This window comes from Lingula anatina, chromosome 9, assembly GCF_051362555.1.
Source record: "Lingula anatina isolate TDL-2025a chromosome 9, LinAna3.0, whole genome shotgun sequence".
Lineage (NCBI taxonomy): Eukaryota > Metazoa > Brachiopoda > Lingulata > Lingulida > Lingulidae > Lingula > Lingula anatina.
This window is the reverse complement of record NC_141775.1, coordinates 4,474,772-4,496,526: the sequence shown is the minus strand read 5'-3', so window position 1 is coordinate 4,496,526 and position 21,755 is coordinate 4,474,772. Positions and strand designations below refer to the sequence as shown.

Genomic DNA, 21,755 nt, shown 5'->3' with positions numbered 1-21,755 from the left:
ATAACAATGAAATGAAAATAAACTGCATAATTTAGCCCAGTGTTGGTCGATAACAAGGGATGCTTTCCCAGAGATTTAGATCGATCTAAAGATTAAGATTTAGATCGACCTAACTCCCTGGGGGTTCACGCTAAATTGCAGTCAGCCGAGCGGATTCTCATTCCAGGTGAAATGACCCTAGTCATTTACTACCTGATGATGGTGACTGACAGTCACAGAAATATTGGAGGTAATACCCACATATTTTACAAGCTCTTGATAAAAAGAAAAACAATAAATAATTCAATAATTTGAATTGATACATACAGAGCTAATGAAACTGTTCTCTCAAGGTGAACTGAAATTTGACAGTACTGGTGTGCGCACGGTAGAGCCAATCTATCGAATATATATATATATATATATATATATATATATATATACCACAATGATTTAAACACGAATGTCATTTTGTATAATGTTTCTTTGATATATTCTTTTTAATTCTTATGAGAACCGATCATAATTTTCAGTCTTATAAGAACCGTTCTCAAAATGACCTCGCCAAACAGCATTATCACTACTCCTCACCTTTTGTGAAGAAATCTGCGAAGCAGAACGAAACCGATTCCAAGAATTCAAGAATGCCTCACTCCAACGTCACATGACTGAGAGGTAATCTTCTGAGATCGGATACACTACGACACGGTCATTCTTGCTTTCCCCTTCGCCCTGAGTGTGACCGCTTACCGACCAACGTGTCGGCGGTAGTAGCAGGGCGATTTTTCCTGGTGTATCCGAGTTGCAGTCGGGTTTTTTGTCCATCTTCACCTGTCTTTGCCGACCGACTGGGGAGCGACTCAACTGTCAGTTCCTTGCCTGTGCTTCTTGAGTATTTGCCATTTACTTTGGCTGATTCAGGAACTCAGACTCGCTACGATAGTGACGGGAAAGATGCTGCATTATTTGAGGTGGCTTGCCTTCCTGCTCGCTGCCGTGAAAGGTAAATTGTCTTTGAGCAAAAACGCTGCCTCCAAGGTAAAACGTTTTTAATAAATTGCATTTTGACGTATTGAACTGTAACAACAAACACATAAAATTTGGAAAGGGAGGAAATTGAAAGAACCGCTCGTTTGGTCGGAAAAGGTCCACACTGACTCAAAATTTCTGAAAATTGACCAAGGCCATTTCTGTTTCATTTCTCAAATTTGGTCAACTACGGTGACTAAAAAAAAGAATCGCCTTTGAAATTCGGGCTTCTAAATAAAGCACTCTGTAGCTGCTGAGGTGATGATTTTGCTTGACCTAGCAGACCCGTACAACTGTATTTGAATATCACGAAATACATGTAAATGATGCTACCTTGAATTTTTTTTCTTCGAGTAATGTTTATTGTGTTGAAAGAAGTAACAGTTAATTTGCACTGAATAATGATATTTTCTCCATCAAGTCCATGATAATAAGAGGTCTATACTGTGTAAACTGGCCCCAGTTTCACAAAAAAAAAAAAAAAATGTGACCTGGTAACCTTGGTAATTAAATTCTTAGTCAAATAAGTAAAATTAGTTCATTATTTCTCCTTTTTTCCTTTCAGGTGGTCCTGCTCCTGGTGATGAAACTGACGCAGGTAAGTAAATGCTAGGCTGCTGTATAACTTATCGCTTCTGAATACTTTAATTTTAAATATTTTAAGATTTGAGACACTTTGTTAATAATAAAGTACATAAACCACCTGTTTTTTAAATCATTTTTTAAACAGACAAATACCAAGAGTTACGTACATTACCCTTCCAAAAAATTCTGAAAAAACTGAATCACAGGAAATCCGGAAGCTAGTTCTCAGAGTGATGGCGGACTTTGCAAAACCCATGCTTTAGCAAGTAGGACTTAAGCACATTTTCTCTGCTCATGCCCACTCCCCCCCCCCCCCCCATCCATAAACGATCCTGACCAAGGACCCAATCCACTAGTATATTTATATAATAATTATTATACTATAAGGGTCAAGCATTATACTTTTATTTATCACCAACAACACAACTTCACAAACAACTGAATTCTAGGTAAAGTGCAGCTGTTCCACTGTAACTTCGGCACTGGTGAGGGGGCCAGCAAGTGTGGCATAATTCAGTCCCAGGACGACAATTTCGACTGGACATTACATAATGGCGAGACAACCTCGAAGATGACTGGTCCAGCCCAAGGCCACACCACGGGGGACGTGGGGGACATCTACTTCTATTTGGAAGCCAGCAGTCCACGAGTGGTGAGGGAGAATGCCAGGTAAATTGATTGTGTTTGTAAGATGGCTAATGTTGACACGCATTATATGAATTCATTTAAGGGGGAGGGGGTGCGTAAATGCCCTTACCTGCATGTGCTGCTCATTGTCTTAGCAGATATTTCATTATGTCTAGGCTTACTAAACTATATAAATTGAACTTTTTCTTTTAGAACATATTTTCTAGATTGAAACTGATTCATAAGGCTTCATTCCCAGTTCCGGCTGATCCTCATGTACCTGTACATGTACCCTGATAATGTATATTCTGTACACGTCTGCATGCATGTTAACATGAAGCCAGCATAATAATATGTTAATTATTGGATTTCTTGGTATCATTCTTGTTATTTATAAGTAGTACCATGTTACTTGTGTACGGTATCTGAATAACACTGTCTGCTGAGTATATATATTTTGGTCAGATTGACTGGTCTAGTTTGTCATCCATGTACTGTACTGAAATTAGTACCTTAAGAAATTACCCCTAGAGACGTAAATTTGAATAATTTATCCTGTCCTATAGAATATTGTTCTGTGTTTTACCTTAGTATTGTTCTGCTATTCAGATTCATGTTACCACCAACTATCTACACCATCTCCTGCCTGCAGTTCTGGTACCACATGCACGGCAGCCAGGTTGGATCTCTTCGCATCTTTCTGAAACCATTCGAGAGCTTGGCCACTGAGATCTGGGGCATGCATGGGGACCAAGGCAATGAATGGCGGCGGGCCAGGATCACTGTTAACCCTGGTATCTACGTGCTAACTCCAAAGATTTTGCCTTCTCAGATTCTGTTTGAGGGGGTGGTTGGAGACGGTTGGAAGGGGGACATTGCCATCGATGATGTGCTGCTGGTTTCTGGAGAATGCTCAGGTGAGGACACGAGGTCAAAGGTCATTTTATGGTCACTGCATGGTCAGTTAAGTGAGATAGGGTTTTGACTTATAAGGTCTCATAACAGCCCATCATAACTGTTTACATGTAAGTTGTTGTGGTTTGTGAAGGAAATTAGGAGGGTATAACAGAAAATTTTCACTGATAGTAACATTTCATGGATATCGAGGTAGAGTGTATTATTCCTGTTTGCAAAGGTTCAAGAAACCATTTGGCCAGAAAAAATTATGCCCTATCTGTATAATCATCCAATTTTCCTCAACAATTTAGCATATATTTTAACAGATGTGGAATCTATGTTCATTACAAGGTGTGTACTGAAGGATGTCCTTTTTTCAGTTGATCAGTTTGCTTGTGACTTCTCACAGAATAACAGAAGCGATTGGTGTGGCATTGTGAACATGCAGAATGACAGGTTTGACTGGGACCTGAACATAGATGGCACTTTGACACCCAAGACAGGACCAAGTTCCGGTCACACAGGAAATGCACATGACTTCTATGCTTATGCTGAAAGCAGTCATCCAAGAAAACATGGAGATTATGCAGTGTAAGATATCAACCGAATGATATTAATGTCATTCACACAATGGTCTTGTATTAGGTAGAGGTAATTAATACATGTACCGATACATGTAGTTCAACTGTGAATAGTGAAATATGAGTAGTTTTTTTTAAAATAAAAATTAATGGCGTGAATTGAATTCTAACTGAAGTATAGATAATACTAGTACACATTTCATTTTTTTTTTTTCAGTTTAAGACTTCCCTATGTCCTGTCCAGTAAAACCTGCCTTCAGTTTTGGTATCACATGAAGGGAGACGAGGGTATGTATTTGAAGGTCCGCACGGTCAGCACCCAGGGCCACACCACTGTCCTGTGGTCAAGACACGGTTGCCAAGGTGATGACTGGCAGCAGGCCAATGTCACTCTGTACAGACAGACTGAGGTGAGGGGAATACTGCGCTAGGTATCCTTTATAAAGACACAAAGCCAGTTCAGTATAGTTTGATCAATCTGAAAATGCTCAACATATATTTGTGTTGAAGAAGATTCTTCAGAAATAGAATCCACAGGTGCTACACACAACTTTTCACAAACACCTTAATTGATATTACACTGTACATTTTCTCAAAAAAAATGATATCAAAATTGAGCCTTTGGTCATTTCTGTTTGATAGCACACACCACAGTTAGAGATCGAGCCACAGACATTAAACATTCCCAAATGGACACATAGTCAAGGAAAACTGTCACATATTTTCTTCCATGTAAAGTATGTCTACTTTTTCCTCCAGTAACTTTGATTCTTAATTGTTCCAGGTATCCATAGAGTTCATCGCAGTGATTGATGGATTCAACAGTGATATTGCCATTGATGATCTCTTTATACATGCAGGTGCTTGTGAAGGTACATTATAAAGCCTTTTTATTTCTTTTTCAGAATAAGATATTTTAATAAATAGTGATAAATGAAAAGGTTGATGAGGAAATGGAAGATAATTAATGGAGCAAATATTACTGTCAGTGCATGTATAAATGAAAAATAGTTGTTGTTTTTTTAATTAATCCAAAAGGCACATGAGGGAATGGAAGAGATTAAGTGACTCAGAGAACAATCTAGATGTCAGTTGCATTGATTAATGCAGAGATAAAAATACTGAATCAATTAAAGCAGCTATTGGCCTAAAAACTTTTTTCAATTTACCCGTTTTCCAGTCATTGAATTCAAATGTGATTTTGGCGAGGGCCAGCAAGAGACCTGTGGGATTGAGCAGGCTGAAACGGACGACTTTGATTGGTCCTTCAAATGTGGGTCAACTCCGTCCATTGGCACTGGGCCAGTTGTGGGCCACACAGATGGAGGATTGCTAGATTTCTACATGTTCACTGAGACATCTGGGATTCCACAAGGCGATAAAGCAAGGTATAAGAGTATTAAATAGTGGCATGTTGTTGTTTATTAATCAATCTATTTTGAGGGCCATCGTTTGATGTTTTGAAAAAAGATAACAAATATAATCAGTACTTTATAAACAAAATGGAGATGTGTGGATGAGGGTTAGAAAATGATATTTCTAAATATGGTGGTAAGCCCTGTTACTTTGAACTTGACCAACTTCTTAGGGCAGCAGATTGTGATAAATTTGGAGAAATCTTACTGCTATGGCAGTGGGTGGATATTTCAAATACTTGTAGCTGGTATTTCTTGGATGGTTTAAATTAGAAAAAATGCCAATGCTTTGAATTAACTTGTACATAATAGAGCGCATGTTGCTGGTAATTTACTTCTTTTTAAAGTTACCTTGGTCAGTTTATCTTGGATATCAGGCTAAAAATAAAATCTTTTCTTAATGTCCTTATCTAGTGCTACACTTCCATTCGCTGTTGGTGCTGACTCTTGCCTGACATTCTGGTACCACATGTATGGAACTAATCAGGGAACGCTGAGGATTCTGGCCTCCATTCCAGGAGAGCCTAGACAGGTCGTATGGATGCGGGCTGGTAATCAGGGCAATTTATGGAATTATGGCAGTGTACAGATCAGTCGATGGAAGGTGGTAAGTTGTTAAACTTGTACATTTGTGTTGTGCTGTTTTTTGTACACAACATAATCCTTAAAGTATGCACAGCCAAGTGCAATCTTTTGAACATCCAAACACAATGGGATCACATCTGCACGTAATGGCTATAACAAACAAATATGATATGAGTTGTTTTTGCCTATATGATGATATTTTAACATGCATTTCTCTCTTGATTTCAGCTGCACTTTGAATATGAAAAGACAGTTGGTTCCACGTACCGTAGTGACGTGGCAATAGATGACATCCACTTGTATCCTGGCCACTGTCAAGGTACACTGCTTTAAAAAAATTCCATCTTTTATTTATTGATATATTTTGTAATCTGTATTTATTAGCATGTTTGTGTGATTTATGTAATATATACTTTTGCCAAAGAAAACTTAAGTTATAAGATCATATTTGTCATGGAACCAATAGTAACCCGAGGTTCCCACTTCTTCAATTTTGTTAAGCAGTGATTTTATATGATTTTGCCCTATTTTTACATAATTTTCCAGTCACAAAGTTTGAATGCAACTTTGGTGAGGGTCCTGAGGGTAAATTTTGCGGTATAGAACAGGACCTTCATGATGAAATGCAGTGGGTCCTCAACAGGGGGGTCACAAGGACATGGCAGACTGGACCCAGGGCAGGGCACACAACGGGGGATGTGGAGGACTGGTATATTTATACAGATGGAAGCAACCAACAACAGGAAGATATGGCAAGGTAAGCAGTTTTTTCCAGTGGAAAATCGATTTATAACAAGAAATCAAATTTACACAGGCAGGTCTGTATGGCTATGAAGTTGAAAAAATTACTCTAAAAATTCCATTATTCTAATCTAGTTAAACCAATCATTTTATCTAGACTGCGCCTTCCGTTCCAAGTTGGCAACACGGCCTGCCTCAGTTTCTGGTACATGATGTACGGTGCCGATGTCGGCACCCTGAGAGTCATGAGCAGCCACATGGAGGAGGCGGGAGAAGTCCTGTACACTATGACACATGAGCAGTCAGTGGAATGGCAGGAGGCAAGGGTGACTGTGAAGCCAGGAGATAATGTAAGTTGATCTGTCAGTTTTTCTGTGGTCTGTTCGTCTGTCTATCTGTCTGTCATGTCTGTATGTCCATCTGTCCTCTGAATGTCTGTGCATCTGTCTTCTTTCCTTTTCATCCATATCTCACCCTCTCTTTGTCTGTCTGTCCGTCTGTCATGTCTGTGTCCCTACACTCCTTATAACCCCCTCCTTCTCTCAAAGGATCTTACTATCTATTTGTCAGTCATCCTATACCAAGAGAGAAGGTAAAATGGTGTGATATGAAGATTTTTTTGTGAATATAAACTGTAAACCTCCTCCGTAAAGGTAAAATGCAAAATTAATATTACTGGAATTTCATACTTTTGTTATTGCAGTTAGAAATTGATTTCACCAGCCACAGAGGAAAAAGTTTCCACAGCGACATTGCATTAGATGACATCAAACTGGAGCCAGGGGCATGTTTGTGTAAGTGTAACCATAGCAACCAATGGATGCTATAAAATCAGGGTGCATGGATACAGGATTTCACTTTTTATCCTGAAACCTTTTAATTATGTTGAATGAAAAAGGTTACCTTATTATCAGTTTTCTACATAATGTCAGATTTAAAGTTATTTTTGCATATGTGTGCAGAAGTATAAATTTCACAAATGTCTTGCAGTTTCAACATTCACCTGTGACTTTGGTATGGGAGAAATGTCCAGCTGGTGTGGAATAACTCAAGATGTCACCACGGACAACTTCAACTGGACACTGCACAGCGGCTCAACCCCAGATGTTGGCACTGGACCCTTAACTGGCCACACCACTGGAGAACTGGACGATTGTTATATCTATACAGAGATTACAGGAGAGCAGATAGGGCATTCTGCCAGGTAATTATATATCAGAACTGGAATAAATGGAGAATGAAATTTTGAGTTTTGTTTCAGTTTTACTTACAGATATGCTTAAACTGGTGGCCTGGGAGAGCTACGTAATCTCTTTTATGAGGATAGGGGCTTCTAAAACTGCATTGGTGCAGTAAAATTCTGTATGATAAAGCTACTGCAAAAACACCCTGGATCCTCAATTTGTCACACAAAGCTCATTTTGTCAGTATTGTTATATGTCAGTAATGCTGATAGTTTATTTGTGTGTCATTGAAGAGATTTGGGACAAAATACCTGGCTCAACCAAACCTGGGATAAGTGGGTCCAGTGTGTATCCCACTATTTGTTTTGAAACCAAAGTATAGGTGGCACTTTGGCAATTTACAAGGGACATGTGATCCACACTGCAACATCACTTTATCAATTTCCTTAAATTCACTTTTTTATTTTTAATATATTCTTTTCTCATGCATCACTGTGTTATATTCCACCTCCAGGATAGACTTGCCAGTCCTCCTCCACGAGACATCCTGTCTGGACTTTCACTTCCACATGCATGGAACAGTTAGCATATACGTTGGCGCTCTGAAGGTCCTCGCTGTCAACCCTGAGGGTGAAACCACTGAGCTGCTGGTCCTGAGGGGGGACCAGGGGAACGAGTGGAAGAGGGTGTTTGTCACTGTGCCAGTGTACAAGGAGGCACTGCGACTGCAGTTCTGTATGGTGGACCATGGAAGTAACCTAGGTGATATTGCACTGGATGACATCTATGTGAAGACAGGGAAGTGTCATGGTAAGCTAGTGTCATGTTAACTCAATGTCATACCTGCAGTGATCTGGCCATTTAGTAACTTCATGCCATGGTGACCTGTTGTCTTTGTAGCCCAAGGTCATGGTGACCCAGTGTCATGGCACCCCAAGGTCATGGTGACCCAGTGTCATGGCACCCCAAGGTCATAGTGACCCAGTGTCATGGCAACCCAAGGTCATAGTTACCCAGTGTCGTAGCAACCCAAGGTCATGGTAACCCTGTTTGTGCCATAGTTATCAACCAATGTCATGGTGACCCAGTGGTCATAGCAACCAGAGGTCATGGTGACCTATTGTCATGAAAATTAACCCAGTGTAGTGGCAACAGGTGCAGAATGGGTGTTAAGCCGTGGGAAAATAACTGATAAGACTAAGATGTACATCATATAAATAATAGGTATTTTAATATGAGGCATGTCATTATATGTAGGTTCATGTTTTAAACAACATGCAAATTGCCAACAGGTATTTCATTAGTTTTAGATTAAGTGGTTCCATTTGAAGTAGGTTTTCTTGATAATGAGAATTTTTTCGATGATGTTTAAAATTTGACCTGTGTGAAATCAGTCAGTACTTGACATTCACAGAAGAAAAAAATTACATTCACACATTTATTTATTTGTCAGTCATTGTGTGCAGGTATGCACCAAGTGAATCTCAAGTTCTCTCTCTCTCTCTCTCTCTCTTTCTCTCTCTCTCTCTCTCTCTCTCTCTCTCTCTCTGTGTGTGTGTGTGTGTGTGTGTGTGTGCCAAAAAACAATTTACGTAGGTACAGCATTTTCTCCTTAACTGTAGATTAGATATGCATCCACCTCTTCATATATATTTTCATTGTCATTTATCCACAGAGTTTCCCTACTTCTACTGCAACTTTGGCTTCCTACCAAGCACTCCTGGAAAATCCAAACAGTTGGCTCCCACCCAAGGTCAGTTGGCACTATTAAAAAAAATTGTCAGAGTTGATAAATTAATTTCATTAGAATCATATATAGAGACTTTTTCAAAGTAAACTGCAAATTGTGATATGGGAAACAGCTATAGAGTTATATTTCACATAGAATTAATACAAACAGTAAGAGTAATTCTTGCAATGATTTTTTAATTAGACATGAGCACTGTGAAAAAATTCTTTTTTTTTATTTTCCAGATGAAATTACTAGTGAAGAGGTAAAACATGCATACCAAGCTTGCTCAGTTGTGAATAGTGGGGACACTGTTTTGACACCAGGGGCCCGTCTGCTCAGCACAACTGTAAGCGAGGTTCGTCTTGGGCATACACTGGGGACATCTGGTGACCTGTTTCTGAGACTGAATCACCAGAGTGTGAGGGCTGGGAAAAGCCAAAGGTCAGAGAGAATTGTAAAATATGAATAAGAGATTATTTAAAACAAAATGCTGGTATCAGTTGCTAAGAAACATGTAGCTCTGTTTTAGCTAGCCCAGTGATTAATTTGTTTAAAAAAATGATGGTATTCTTACATGTATAATTTTTGTTTCAAAACAATCCATATTACTAAAAAAATGTATATGCGAAAGTTGAGAATTTAAAATAGATTAACCAATATTTGGCTTTTAGCTTGATAAATTTTTAAACACTTTAAGCTGTTAACTAGCACGCTTCTCTTCTAAATGGAACTTTCTACATAATGTGTTCTACACTTTAATAGGATGACACTGAATGCATAAATTTGATTGTGCCACTTGTGATATTTGCTGTTTACTAAGTAGATATCACTATCTTCAACTCAGTAATTAAGCCTGTAAATTTTCAAGTATTTTAGTGTATAAAATTAAGAAGATCCATTTGCACCTTTTATAGAAAATTAGTGATGAAATGTATTTCCAGTATATTTTTAATTCCTTCAATTGAAGTTTCATATTTTTCAGTTGAAAACTCCTTTAGTGTCAAGTTCAAAAACCTGGTCATACGCCTGTCACTGCATATGCTATGAAAGAAATTCAATCCAGTCTCTGTTTTCACATACTTTTTCCTCAAGTATTTAGTTTGTATGTTATAACTGTTATTTTTATATGTAGTTTCACTTTCAATTTCCAGCTTGAAGTTCCCCTTTGTGCTGACATCTGGTGGCTGTTTTAGTTTCTGGTACTACATGGTAGGAACAGATTTCCTCAGTGTGAACCTCTTAATGACAAGGCCGGGGAAAGTCCCCAAAAACATCTGGACACTGAACAGGACCACTGAAGTGAATATCTGGACCAAGCAGGAAATACCTATTGATATTGGGGACAAGGTAAGTTTACCTGCCCTAAGGAGATAGTTTTTGCCTTTGTTCGACTTATTACAGTCAATGTACGGCCTAACTCAAAAGGTTAATTGTAGATATGAACATATCTTCGTAAAATTTTGAGGAAAGATCAGAAATGGGCCAACTTAGAATTGATTAGATATTGATGCATGGTGAACCATTAAATAAAATGATAGTTGAGCTGCCTTAATTGGCAGTGGTTTGCAGTTACTCATATTGAATTGCTAATTATTGATAAACTTTTTGATTTATTTCAATGGCTGGGGTTTATTAGAGGAGCAAAAGCTTAATTTTAAGTCAGCTTAACTGCAGCAAATTGTTTTCTGCTGGCAGACTTAGTTTTGACATTACACTGTAGGTGGAGCTGGAGCTCAATCTGAGAGTGGATGCCTACATTTCTGGAGCCTATGACTTTGGACTAGATGATATTAAGATATCACCAGAGAACTGCACCAGTAAGTGGTTCTCTTACTCCGAAAAGATTCTCCTGATAAGGCCCTTAATTAATTTTCACATCAAGCTACAGATGTACATGTATATACTTTCAGTGAAACAGCCTGCAGAAATACTGGGGATACAGTATTTGAGAGATTGAAAACTTAATTTAGACTGATTATTTTAGAGTCAGGAGCTCTGAGGGTTGTTAAGGCAACTCTCAGAGAGTTGCCTTAACAACCCTTAGAGCTCCTATTAATTAACCCAACAGTGTAAAAAAAAATCAGTTACCAAACATGAAAGCTGACAATTAAGATATGTTACATTTAGTTCACAAGTTTAATTCTTTGTTCACAGAAGATGCAAATTATATTATTAAAGGTAGTTTAATTATTTAAAAAATTATGTATTAAATATGAATCTTAATAATATTGTTGCGTAAAAGGTTAAGTTTCTAAAATAATGAAAAATGGTTTTTCTCCTCTCTTAGTTTGGGAGTGTAACTTTGGTTTTGGTGAATCGGGTAAGGATACATGTGAGTTCACACAGAACTCAGATGGTGACGAGTACGACTGGTTAGTAGGACGTGGCCTGGAGGATCTCCAGGATACTGGGCCAAAGGAAGGCCATACCACAGGTACCCTACCTCCACTAGCTTTCTCCTGTCTGTCTGTCTGTCTGTCTGACTGACTGACTGACTGACTGACTGACTGTCCAGCCAGCCAGCCATTGCCTTCTACTATAAAACAAGGCAAAGTCCTGGGAATAATGATCAATAAGGTGTTTTTGATTTTATTTTGTAACTGAGCTGCTGTGTTATTGGTTAATTTCCCCTCTCAGTTTTCTCTCAATGTTCTCTAATTGTGTCAGTGTAGAGCTTCTTGGTTAACTTATTACGTAAAAGAAATCCTGCTGTGAAGTACAATCTGTTTGTTTGTCTATCTGGCTGACTCTGCATGTTTCCTGAACTGCTTGTTTCTGTGTCTGTGTGTGAGGCAGTGTTTTACTAATTTTTTCTCTTCCTTAGGAAGTCTGAGCATCTTAGCTATATTTCTCATTTGAAAGCATCGATCCAAAACAATATAATGAATATACTATCTAGGCAGTTTTATTGTTAACACACATATAGTCAACATAAATGATGAGATGAAAATTTCCTTTATTTCATCAAATGAATCAGGATAGTCAATGATCTATCAGTGTAAGGCAGCCCCTGAGTGCCATTTGCATCAGTGAGTTCAGTCTAGTGTTACAGATATACGTAAGTATAATTTGTTTTTTCTTTTGTTATATAAAATGTGGCATGTGCTTGTTCCGTTAGGAAGCCAAGATGACAACTACATCTTCACTCAGTGCCTTCATCCCGCCATTGTAGGCCGCAGGAAGAAGAGGGCAATATCATACCATCATGATGCCTTGTGAGTGCATGAACATATTTTCTCTAATTACTTGTAACATCAACAACTTGCTCTGATAAAAAAAATATTGCTAGTGCCGCTTTCCTTGGGAGTGTTGATATCGTGCAGGATATTTGTAATTATTTGTTAATGCAATGCATGTAACTATTATATCATGTTTAAACAAATGGTTTTAACATTTACTTGGTACTTTTAGAAATATGCTTTTTTGATGTTGATTACATTGAAATTGGTACTTAGTATATTATAGTCTGCACATTACTTGACCTTTTGTGAACATTTGGTGAATTTATATTTAGGGCTTGATTTTGTCATTTTTCTAATGTTCCTACCTTTTATCTTATTGAAAAAGTTTTTTTTTATTCTGCAGTTTTTTTCTAATTAAATATAACCAGATTTATCAATGAAATCACATTAAAAGAAAATTAAATATGCTATAAATTAAAGTTTTGTCAATTCACACTCAGTATCTCAAATGAAAATTTGCAGGTTGTATTTCCCCGTGTATTTGTCTCGTCAGTCGTGCTTCACATTCTGGTATCATATGTACGGCAAGGACATTGGGACACTGTCCCTCAACACGCACAGGCTGGGATTTGACAATGAGATGACAGAGGTCTGGAGGAGAGAGGGTAACCAAGGAGACAAGTGGCTATTTGCCCAAGTTACCTTGACGCCACCAGAAACGGTGCGTACATGTACTATAATAATATATAAGTACTGGGTATCACTACCAGATGTCAGCACTGCATATATACCTCTTTCCAGTAAAAAACATTTGAAAACTGTTTTTTTTTTTTTTTTTTTTTTTTTGACATCTTACTCACCTTTTTATGTCTACAGCACCTTTCATAATTTAGAATTCAAATCAATAAACATTATAAAGAAAATATGTGAGCTCGGATGTGCATGTTTGACTTATAAATTAGTAAAGTCTCTCCAAAAACTTGTTTTAAATTGATCACGTGAGAGTCTGGTTTTGACAGAATAAAATAAAAAATAAGAAAAATACCTATTTATCATTAATATTTTAGATTGAATTTGAATTTGCGGCTAGAGGAGTTGAAGATAGTCTTGGAGAGATTGCACTTGATGACCTCCGTATCTCACCCGGAAAATGCAATGGTGATCACTGAACCTTTACAAGGGTGGATCCAGAGATATTTTCTGACAGACTAGTCTGTTAAATTATATATGCTTGTTGATCCACCCTCCATGTTTGACCATCTTCCCATAAAATAAATGGTCTGTCAATGTAAACTTTTTCCGAATGACCCAGAAGATGGTCTCCATCTGCCCCTGCTTAATTTACTCTTAAACAGTGTCAGTTTAAAATTTAAAAGTTAGCGATAAACATAAAACATAATAAAAACAGTTTTGCAGTCTTATCATCACTCAGTTAATTAGCCAACCTCAATCTCCAAAGACTGCACACAACCTTAATTAATTAAAAATATTATATGATACATTCAGTTACATTTGTCTGTCTCAAAAGTGGTTCACTTATATTTACTGATTATTCATTAATTTTTTTCAATCTAGTTGACCCATGCAGTAACGGAGATTTCTGTCAGTGCTGGGGAGAGAGGCCAACATGTAGTGCCAGTGGTGCCCCCTGTACCTGCCAGCCAATGGCAGCCACGGATGGTAAGTCTGTATGTGCCAGCCAATGGGAAGATGTGATACATCTGTACATATGTATTTCGCCACATTTAAGTATTTGAAAAGAGTGGACATTTCCTGCTTTCAAAAATATTTCTTCAGCTGAGTGATGTTGATTTTTTATCGTGATGTATGAAACCCAATATATTGATAACAGATTTTTAAAGAATTATTTTAAATTATTGTTTTTTTTGTCACATTCCAGGATACTGTGACTCAGTTGGCAAGGACTTTGTGTTTGCAGTTTTCGGTGGTAATTCTGGTGAGGACTTCTCTGTCATTGTGACGTCAGCTTCCCCATATCCAGCCACTGTGACACTGTCTGCACCTCGGCACCCTGCCCCACAGACCCAAATCACCATAGCCATACCCCCTGGGGCCACCGAATACCTTACAATTCCAGGGCTATTTGACGTAGCTGCTGATAGTAAAGATGTGAAAGAATATGGACTCCACCTGCAGTCTGATGCTGATGTAGCAGTTTTTGTGATGAAAGACGACTCCACAGGAAATGATATTTTTAGTGTTCTACCCACGGATGCCTTGGGAGAAAGATACATAGCAGTGACTAGCAGCGCACTGGCTGCAGAGTACCCTCCAGACATATCAAAGTCCGATGTGGTAGCCATTGTTGCAGTGCATGATGAAACAAGAGTGAGTTTTTTCATTCCAGCAGTCAAGGAGCCTGATCGTACTTTATTGATAGATGGAGAGGCTTACCTGCGTGGCCAATCGTACACAAGAGTTCTGAGCCGTTTCCAGGCAACGATTATTGTCGATGATGATATGGATTATTCCATAAATGGTCTGTACATAACTGCAGATAAACCAGTCTCTGTTATCACTGGGGGCACACTGGAAGCAGATACCACCATGTATCAACATCTGTATCCACTCTCGACCATCGGGAAGAAATATGCATTGCTGACATCTGGTGGCAATACTCGGTACCACATTCAAGCCCTGGAAGACAACACCACCTGTCATCCAAACCCTGGGGGAGGGACTTACCATATCAATGATCGTGGGGACACATACAAGGTTACCGAAGATGGAATCAATCACATTTTCTGCAATAAAGATGCCCAGATTGTAGGGTTTACTGGTTACAAGAATGTATCCCAGGGGGGCCTCTTGCTGATGTCACAGTATGTTCTGCCAGACTGGAGTCAAATGCAACACGAGTATTGGTTCACATTGCCTCAGTTTGATATCTCCATACTCGTGCACAGTGTAGACAGAGAGGGTCTTAGGATAAATGGGAAACCCCTGTCTCTCAAGCTACCATCCCAGAGTGTGACAATACCTGATTTGGGCAGTTTTGACATTCTTTTTGTTGATGTTTCTGATTATCAGGATGAGAGTGTTGCACTTCATCTGTATAATGTGGATCCCTTGGCAACTTTCTTTGTCCTTGGCTCCAAAGATGTTTTTTCAGGCGTAAGTAAAATGTTTTATATTTATTTCATGTATCTAATTTAGCAAGGCCTGTTACATATTTGGAATTACTATACTAAAAAGACGTTTGATTGAGATTTTTTTCTATAAAAACCTTGGCCAGCATGTAATTTCAAGTTGTATATATGCTCTGATTCCAATCACATTTTTTAAGTTGACTTTGTAATAAGTATGGGATGATATTAAGAATGATAAAGGTTTTTATTAGGTGAATTATAATTCAGTAGAGTAAACTTCTTTGTGATCTCTTATTATTATTATTATTATTATTATTATTATTATTATTTGCAGGCAAGCCATTCTTACTCCGCCACTTCCATTGGGGGCAGGGCTGCCAAGATTAATACAGTAAGTCAGTTTCACTTTCACTTTCGTTTTTTTTTTTTTTTTTTTTTTTTTTTTGTCATGCTCCTCTCTTTGACCAAGAAGATATGGCTTTTTTTCTGAAGGCAGGAGGTGTGAAATAAGGGGACACATGGAAAGAGAGAATTTTTCTTTTTATTTGTTATCACAGAAAACAGTTCTGCCAGTAAGTGTATCTGGTTTGTGATTATTCTTTGAAGTTAACAAAGAGCTGTCTTCTTTCTAGGAGTGCCGTACCTCCATCCCGGTATTTGGTGACATGTTGGACAATGATTGTGACGGAAGGATAGATGAGGAGATTGCAAACAATTATGGTGGGCAGAAATATACAGATATGCTTTTTTTTTAAATGGATTAGCTTGGAAAGATATATACTTAATTTCACTTCATTTTACTGCAGTACTTCATTTTAATTCTGTAGCAGCTAATAACAATGTACAATTCATCACATACATTATATCAAGAATGATACATCTTTGATCATATTTAAAAACAGATCTAGAGAGAATACAATTAAAAAATTTACTTGACTTTATATTGTGCATGAAAAATAATTTAGATAGTAGAAGTATGCAAGCACAGAATACTTGTATAATGAATATATGCCTGATTTCAATCAGAATAGCCATATAAAGAATTAGAAAAATCAAAAAGAAATTTGCATTGAGTAAGCTCTGTTTTCTCTTTTAAATAAATTGAATAGTTATAATACTCAATATTTTTGTTAATTCTCATTATGAAGATAAAAATTATTTTAGCTTTCTAATTAAAATTCTCTAGATGATGATGGTGATGGGAGAACTGACGAAGATCTGGCAAAGAACCCGGACGCCATGTGCATCAAGCCTCCTGTAAGGATAGTGTGCACGGCCACGCCTTTCTCCCGCACCATGAGTATAATGTATGATGAAGGAAGTCCTGTCAATAATGTGTATGTCCTTGGACATGAGGATTCCTGCTCCTTCCATCATCACTATGCCAGCGAGTATTCGCTGGACATTGACCTGATTGCAGACTTGAATCGTTGCGGAGTAAAATTGGTTAGCATTTTTCTTCTATCAAATTTTTAAGTCATTTGAGAAAATTGTCACATTAAAAATTTAAGCTGATTTTTTTCCAAGAATGATAAAAACTGGAATGTGAAATTGCAATGATAATAAAAATATAATTTAGATGTTTCAGGATATTCAAACCTATTATACTTTTAAAAATGCTTTTGTGAACAGTTCAAAATGTATTGTACTTTTGCAGTTCTTGTTTAATTAACAAGCAGAATTCAGTCTCAAAATTGAGAAAGTTAATCCAAATTGCGATGACTATTACAGGTCACAGCACAGAACCGTATGGTGTACCACATGGATGTTGTGGCCCGCAGACATGCCTTACTCATATATGGAAATGACAAAACCTTCACAATGACCTGCACATTTGACATAGAAAATAAAGTGGTTGCTGATACAAAATATGATGTAGATTTGTGAGTATATGCAAAAAAAAGTCTAGTACTTAATTTGATGTAAATTCATATACAGTGTTTTAGTAGTTATATTTTACTGGATGCAAAACTAAGCAATGGAAATTTGTAAAAACACATCTTTTATGTTATAAATAATTATGCAAATACAGATAAGATTTTAGAATACGTGAATTTTTTTATGGTTTGAACTTTTCAACATTTTGTGCAGTTGAAGTTAAGAAGTACAAAGATTTCTTTTACCAGTACTTTATGGTAATTTATGTTAACTTATATTCAGTAAGATTTTTAAATAATTAGTTTCCTCAAATTTCCTGGTACATTATGTAACTGCTAGAATTTTGAATATATTGTATATTGTATTTGTAATTTTTCACCAAAGTTGATATACACAAAATTTTATTACTTTTTACCTTATTTATTTCAGCATGGCACCTATTGGACCTCCAAATTTTTTCAATATTCAGCCAAGGTCCTTTGAAAGGTCATTTGAAGGTCAAGGTCAGCCAACTTCCCTGAGACAAACTGCTGGATATTCTGCATTTTCCAGCCTCCTTTTGGCTGACGCCAATATTCACATGGAGGTAGTGCAGGGAGTGTCATCTAAGAAAATTACAGTGACAAAAGTTGGGGATTGGATTCGACTGAAAGTGTCACTGATACCCTCATATGGTATTATGAATTTATATATCTTGAGAAAACAGCAGATGTTTTATTCTACTTCTCTTTAATACCAGTGTATTTATTTTATGAAAATATGAATTAAATCCTGGCATGAAATTTATTTATTTATTTATTTATTTATTTATTTACTTATTTATTATTGTGACTTTTTTATGTAAAAAAAAATATATATAGTATTATTTTTGGAGGAACTCTTCAGTTACTGAATAGGTAAAAGTTTACTCTGGTAATGGCAAATTATCAGCGAGATGCACAGACAGTGATCATTGTTTTTCTGTTTCCCCAGTACTTCAGGACCTGTATATAACAAACTGTGTTATGTATGAATCCTTACAGAAGAGGAGGCGAATGCAGTTGATTGATAGCCAAGGGTATGTATAATGTGACCGCAGTATTATCTCTTGATCATTACCAAAAACAGTTGGGTCAGAGCTGATCTGCCATATGGCCCCCCTAACAAAAGCTTTCCACTGGTCACAGTTTTGTGCCATTCTGAACCATGGACCTACAGAGGTCCATTAATTAACTCTTCATAACAGTGACAAAACCACTGTAAACCACTTTTTAATTTGACTGCAGCATTCTTGTTCACACACTCTTGCTACTTTTTACGCTGCTAAAAAGCCAATGAAAATATGATTTCAAATTTGTTTCAATTACTCCTGTTATCATAAGTTTTGCCATATATCCACACTAACAATGAAAATGAGCCACTTTCTTTAAATTGAAGATCATACATTATTGTTTCCAGTTGTGGTGTAGAATCTCTGATTCCCCATAATCAAGGTTTCCAGTCTGGTTCAGGTGAAAAGAGCACTGTAAGGAGTGTGTACTCCCCCAAGTTCAGAGTGATCAAATACGAGCAGTTTAATACTCTGTATTTTGAATGCCAGGTGTCAACGTGTGCAAGTCAACTGCCTGGGAATAGATGTGACGGGGTAGGCAATAGTTAAGACACTGTCACATGTCATGTGCTGTCACAGCTAACACAATGTCGCATCAGACACACTGTCACACCTAACACACTGTAACACCTAACACACCATAAAAATCACCACACCTTTTCAATGAAAATGAGGCAGTCCCAACAACATTATTTAATTTCCAAAAGTCGAGGCATAGACAACTTTTTAAATAAGATTTTTGTTCATGTTTTTTTTTTCATTTCTTTCCTTTGTGAAATGAATTTTTTGTTATATGCATTGTAATCATCTGAATGGATTTCCCATTAAGTGAGAGAAAATGTCTACATGTTTTCAGTTACTTCTCTTCATCATACATAAAAGAAAGAAAAAAGTTTTCATTTTTAGCAGATGTAATGTGAAAAAAAATGTATATCAGTAAAGTCTTTTCCATATGCTTTTGACCGCAATTTTCATTACGGTTTCAAAAGAATCAGTGCCAACCAAAGGACACAGAGGAGTCTTATCATGGTTTTCAAGGTCATTCAAAGGTCGCCACCCTGCCTCCTTGGTTACGAGTTCATCCTTACAATTTTCAAAATGAAAGTTGGTGGCGAGAGACAGAGCAACTAAGTGAGTTTTCTTTTCAAGTGATTTTGAAGTATGTCACAATAATTCTATTAATGTTCAGTTGTTTATTATGTGAGTTCGCTTTCAGCAATATTCTCTTTATCATGTCCAAAACAGTTACAGAGAGTGTGAACCAGTTAACGATTTGTTAATTTCTATTATGACATCACGAGACTTCGTATCTGCTATGAGATAAACCAGCAACATAAGGCCCAAAAGTGGGGTTGTGGACCGCTATTCTTTCAAAGGTTTTGCTTACAATGCACCTCAGTGTTTTAAAGAAAAGAAATGAAATTTCCTAGAAAATTAAGTTTTGCTATATAAAGGTCTAACACTCATGGTGTTTCTTTATTGTTTGTATTCACAGAAGTTAACAAACGCAGTTCAGACACTGAAGACCCCCCGGCTAAAGGAAAAGAAGAGAATGATACCGAAACTGAAAGGAAGAACGAAAGTGATCAGGGTGACTACCGACCTGTTTTGAGCGTCTCAGAATTAATCATGGTTCTGGATGATGATAGAGAGAAGCCACAGGCACAAACTAAAGGTGATTTACAAACAGGCACCAGTAATAATTGTTAACTTTTTTATTAATATGTTAATGATAATAATTTATTCAGCTGATATATATATGTAAAATGTACGTCAAAAATTGTATTCTTTTGTATGCCCTTGAAGGTGATTTAAAAGTGAAATAATAATAATGTAGTAATGATAATAATACAATCACCAAATTTAAGATGTGAAAATAAACCTTAGTGTAATAAAAAGGATACGATAAAAGATAAATTAGATGAAAGTTAATGATTTATTTTGTTTGTGAGCGCTCTATCGCGTATTATACATGTATGTGAATAAGCAGAGCGGTTAGAGCAACATTTGTCAGTTTCACTAAGTTTCAGTTAATTCAACTTCTCGTTACGGGTTTTCAATAGTCTATTTAAACAGAGAGGTATATATATAACCAAGCGGTCTCTGGGGGCACGAATTATATCCATTTATACCGATAATTTCACGAAGCAAGTTTGTGGTCTCTGTAATTTGTTTCTATTTCTTTTATTATTTTTTTATACGTATATTTTCACTTTATTAAACATTTTAGTTAACAAGACCAAATATTTGAAAATTGTCTTCATGACTATATTACGATTTTATTATTATTATATATTTTTAATTATTTAGGTGAGATATCAAAATTCCCGGATGAGGAAGACTCTGCCAGTGACGAGTGTGATCTCCACAGCATCGAGATGATCTCTCTTCTCGGCATCCTCGGCGTTCTGATCCTCCTCTTTCTCCTGGTGACCACCATCTTGTGCGTGCGTCTACGAAGAGTTCGTCGCTGGAGTTTGACGCAGCGGCGCCGCTTCTTCAGCGCTGCCAGCGACGTGACGACCACCAGTCCCTCGCACAAACTGGTTAAAACGATACCATTAAATGAAAGCAGTTTCCCTTCTTCTGATTTGGTGTTCTCGCCACGGTGAATTACGAGCTATCATTTATTGATGGAATTGAATACATAGTCGTAAGGGAAAGTATTCTTATTTTGATGCGCAATCAATTGTCAAGTGATATTCAAGGAAACTGAAAGACTGAAGTAGTCCTTAATTCAAGTGAATGAAAAGATTGGAATTATTTTCCTTTTACAATACTTTCTTTTAGCAAGAATTCTTCTTTGCACGTTGAACCCGTATAAATTCCCTTAGTTCTGTTGATACATGTATAAGCCCGTTTCTACAGTAATATACCTTATTTGAAATAATCAGTCTTTTGTTTGAGCTGTTGCAAAAGTGTTGTTTTTGCTTGTTGGTGTATTTGGAGAAAATGTTGCCACTAAAACATTGTCGGTCGTTAAAACAATCCTTTTTTTATAAAATACTGAAAATAACCCCCACAAAAATCCAGACGGTGGCGCCTATTTATTCAAGGTTGTGGTAGATCGCAGAACATTCGCTTGTTTTAAAGTCGTAATTATTTTTATTCCCAAAACGTTTGTGCAATTTAAACACAGA

The 21,755-nt window shown here is 37.1% G+C and overlaps 1 protein-coding gene across 1 annotated transcript; it reads left to right on the top strand.

Annotated features, from left to right (window-relative positions):
- The first annotated feature begins 654 nt into the window (after positions 1-654).
- On the top strand, positions 655-21,533 carry LOC106178349 (MAM and LDL-receptor class A domain-containing protein 1). The gene is made up of 35 exons (XM_013561487.2): positions 655-982; positions 1,574-1,606; positions 2,043-2,262; positions 2,830-3,137; positions 3,498-3,708; positions 3,916-4,108; positions 4,483-4,570; positions 4,879-5,086; positions 5,528-5,720; positions 5,927-6,017; positions 6,245-6,455; positions 6,597-6,789; positions 7,143-7,233; positions 7,430-7,643; positions 8,138-8,433; positions 9,299-9,376; positions 9,598-9,796; positions 10,507-10,702; positions 11,076-11,172; positions 11,643-11,789; positions 12,474-12,570; positions 13,060-13,258; positions 13,605-13,695; positions 14,113-14,217; positions 14,438-15,672; positions 15,982-16,038; positions 16,280-16,367; positions 16,834-17,093; positions 17,379-17,530; positions 17,955-18,199; positions 18,498-18,582; positions 18,963-19,149; positions 19,605-19,746; positions 20,111-20,290; positions 20,926-21,533. Exons 1-35 carry the CDS (start codon positions 934-936, stop codon positions 21,225-21,227), a joined length of 6,741 nt encoding a protein of 2,246 aa, XP_013416941.2. The 5' UTR covers positions 655-933; the 3' UTR covers positions 21,228-21,533.
- Positions 21,534-21,755: the final 222 nt, after the last annotated feature.

Coding starts and splice junctions, on each gene's coding strand:
- LOC106178349 (XM_013561487.2), top strand. CDS start 934: ATGCTGCATTATTTGAGGTGGCTTGCCTTCCTGCTCGCTGCCGTGAAA. Junction 1,607..2,042: donor TGGTGATGAAACTGACGCAG/GTAAGTAAATGC, acceptor ACTGAATTCTAG/GTAAAGTGCAGCTGTTCCAC. Junction 11,173..11,642: donor ATCACCAGAGAACTGCACCA/GTAAGTGGTTCT, acceptor CTCCTCTCTTAG/TTTGGGAGTGTAACTTTGGT.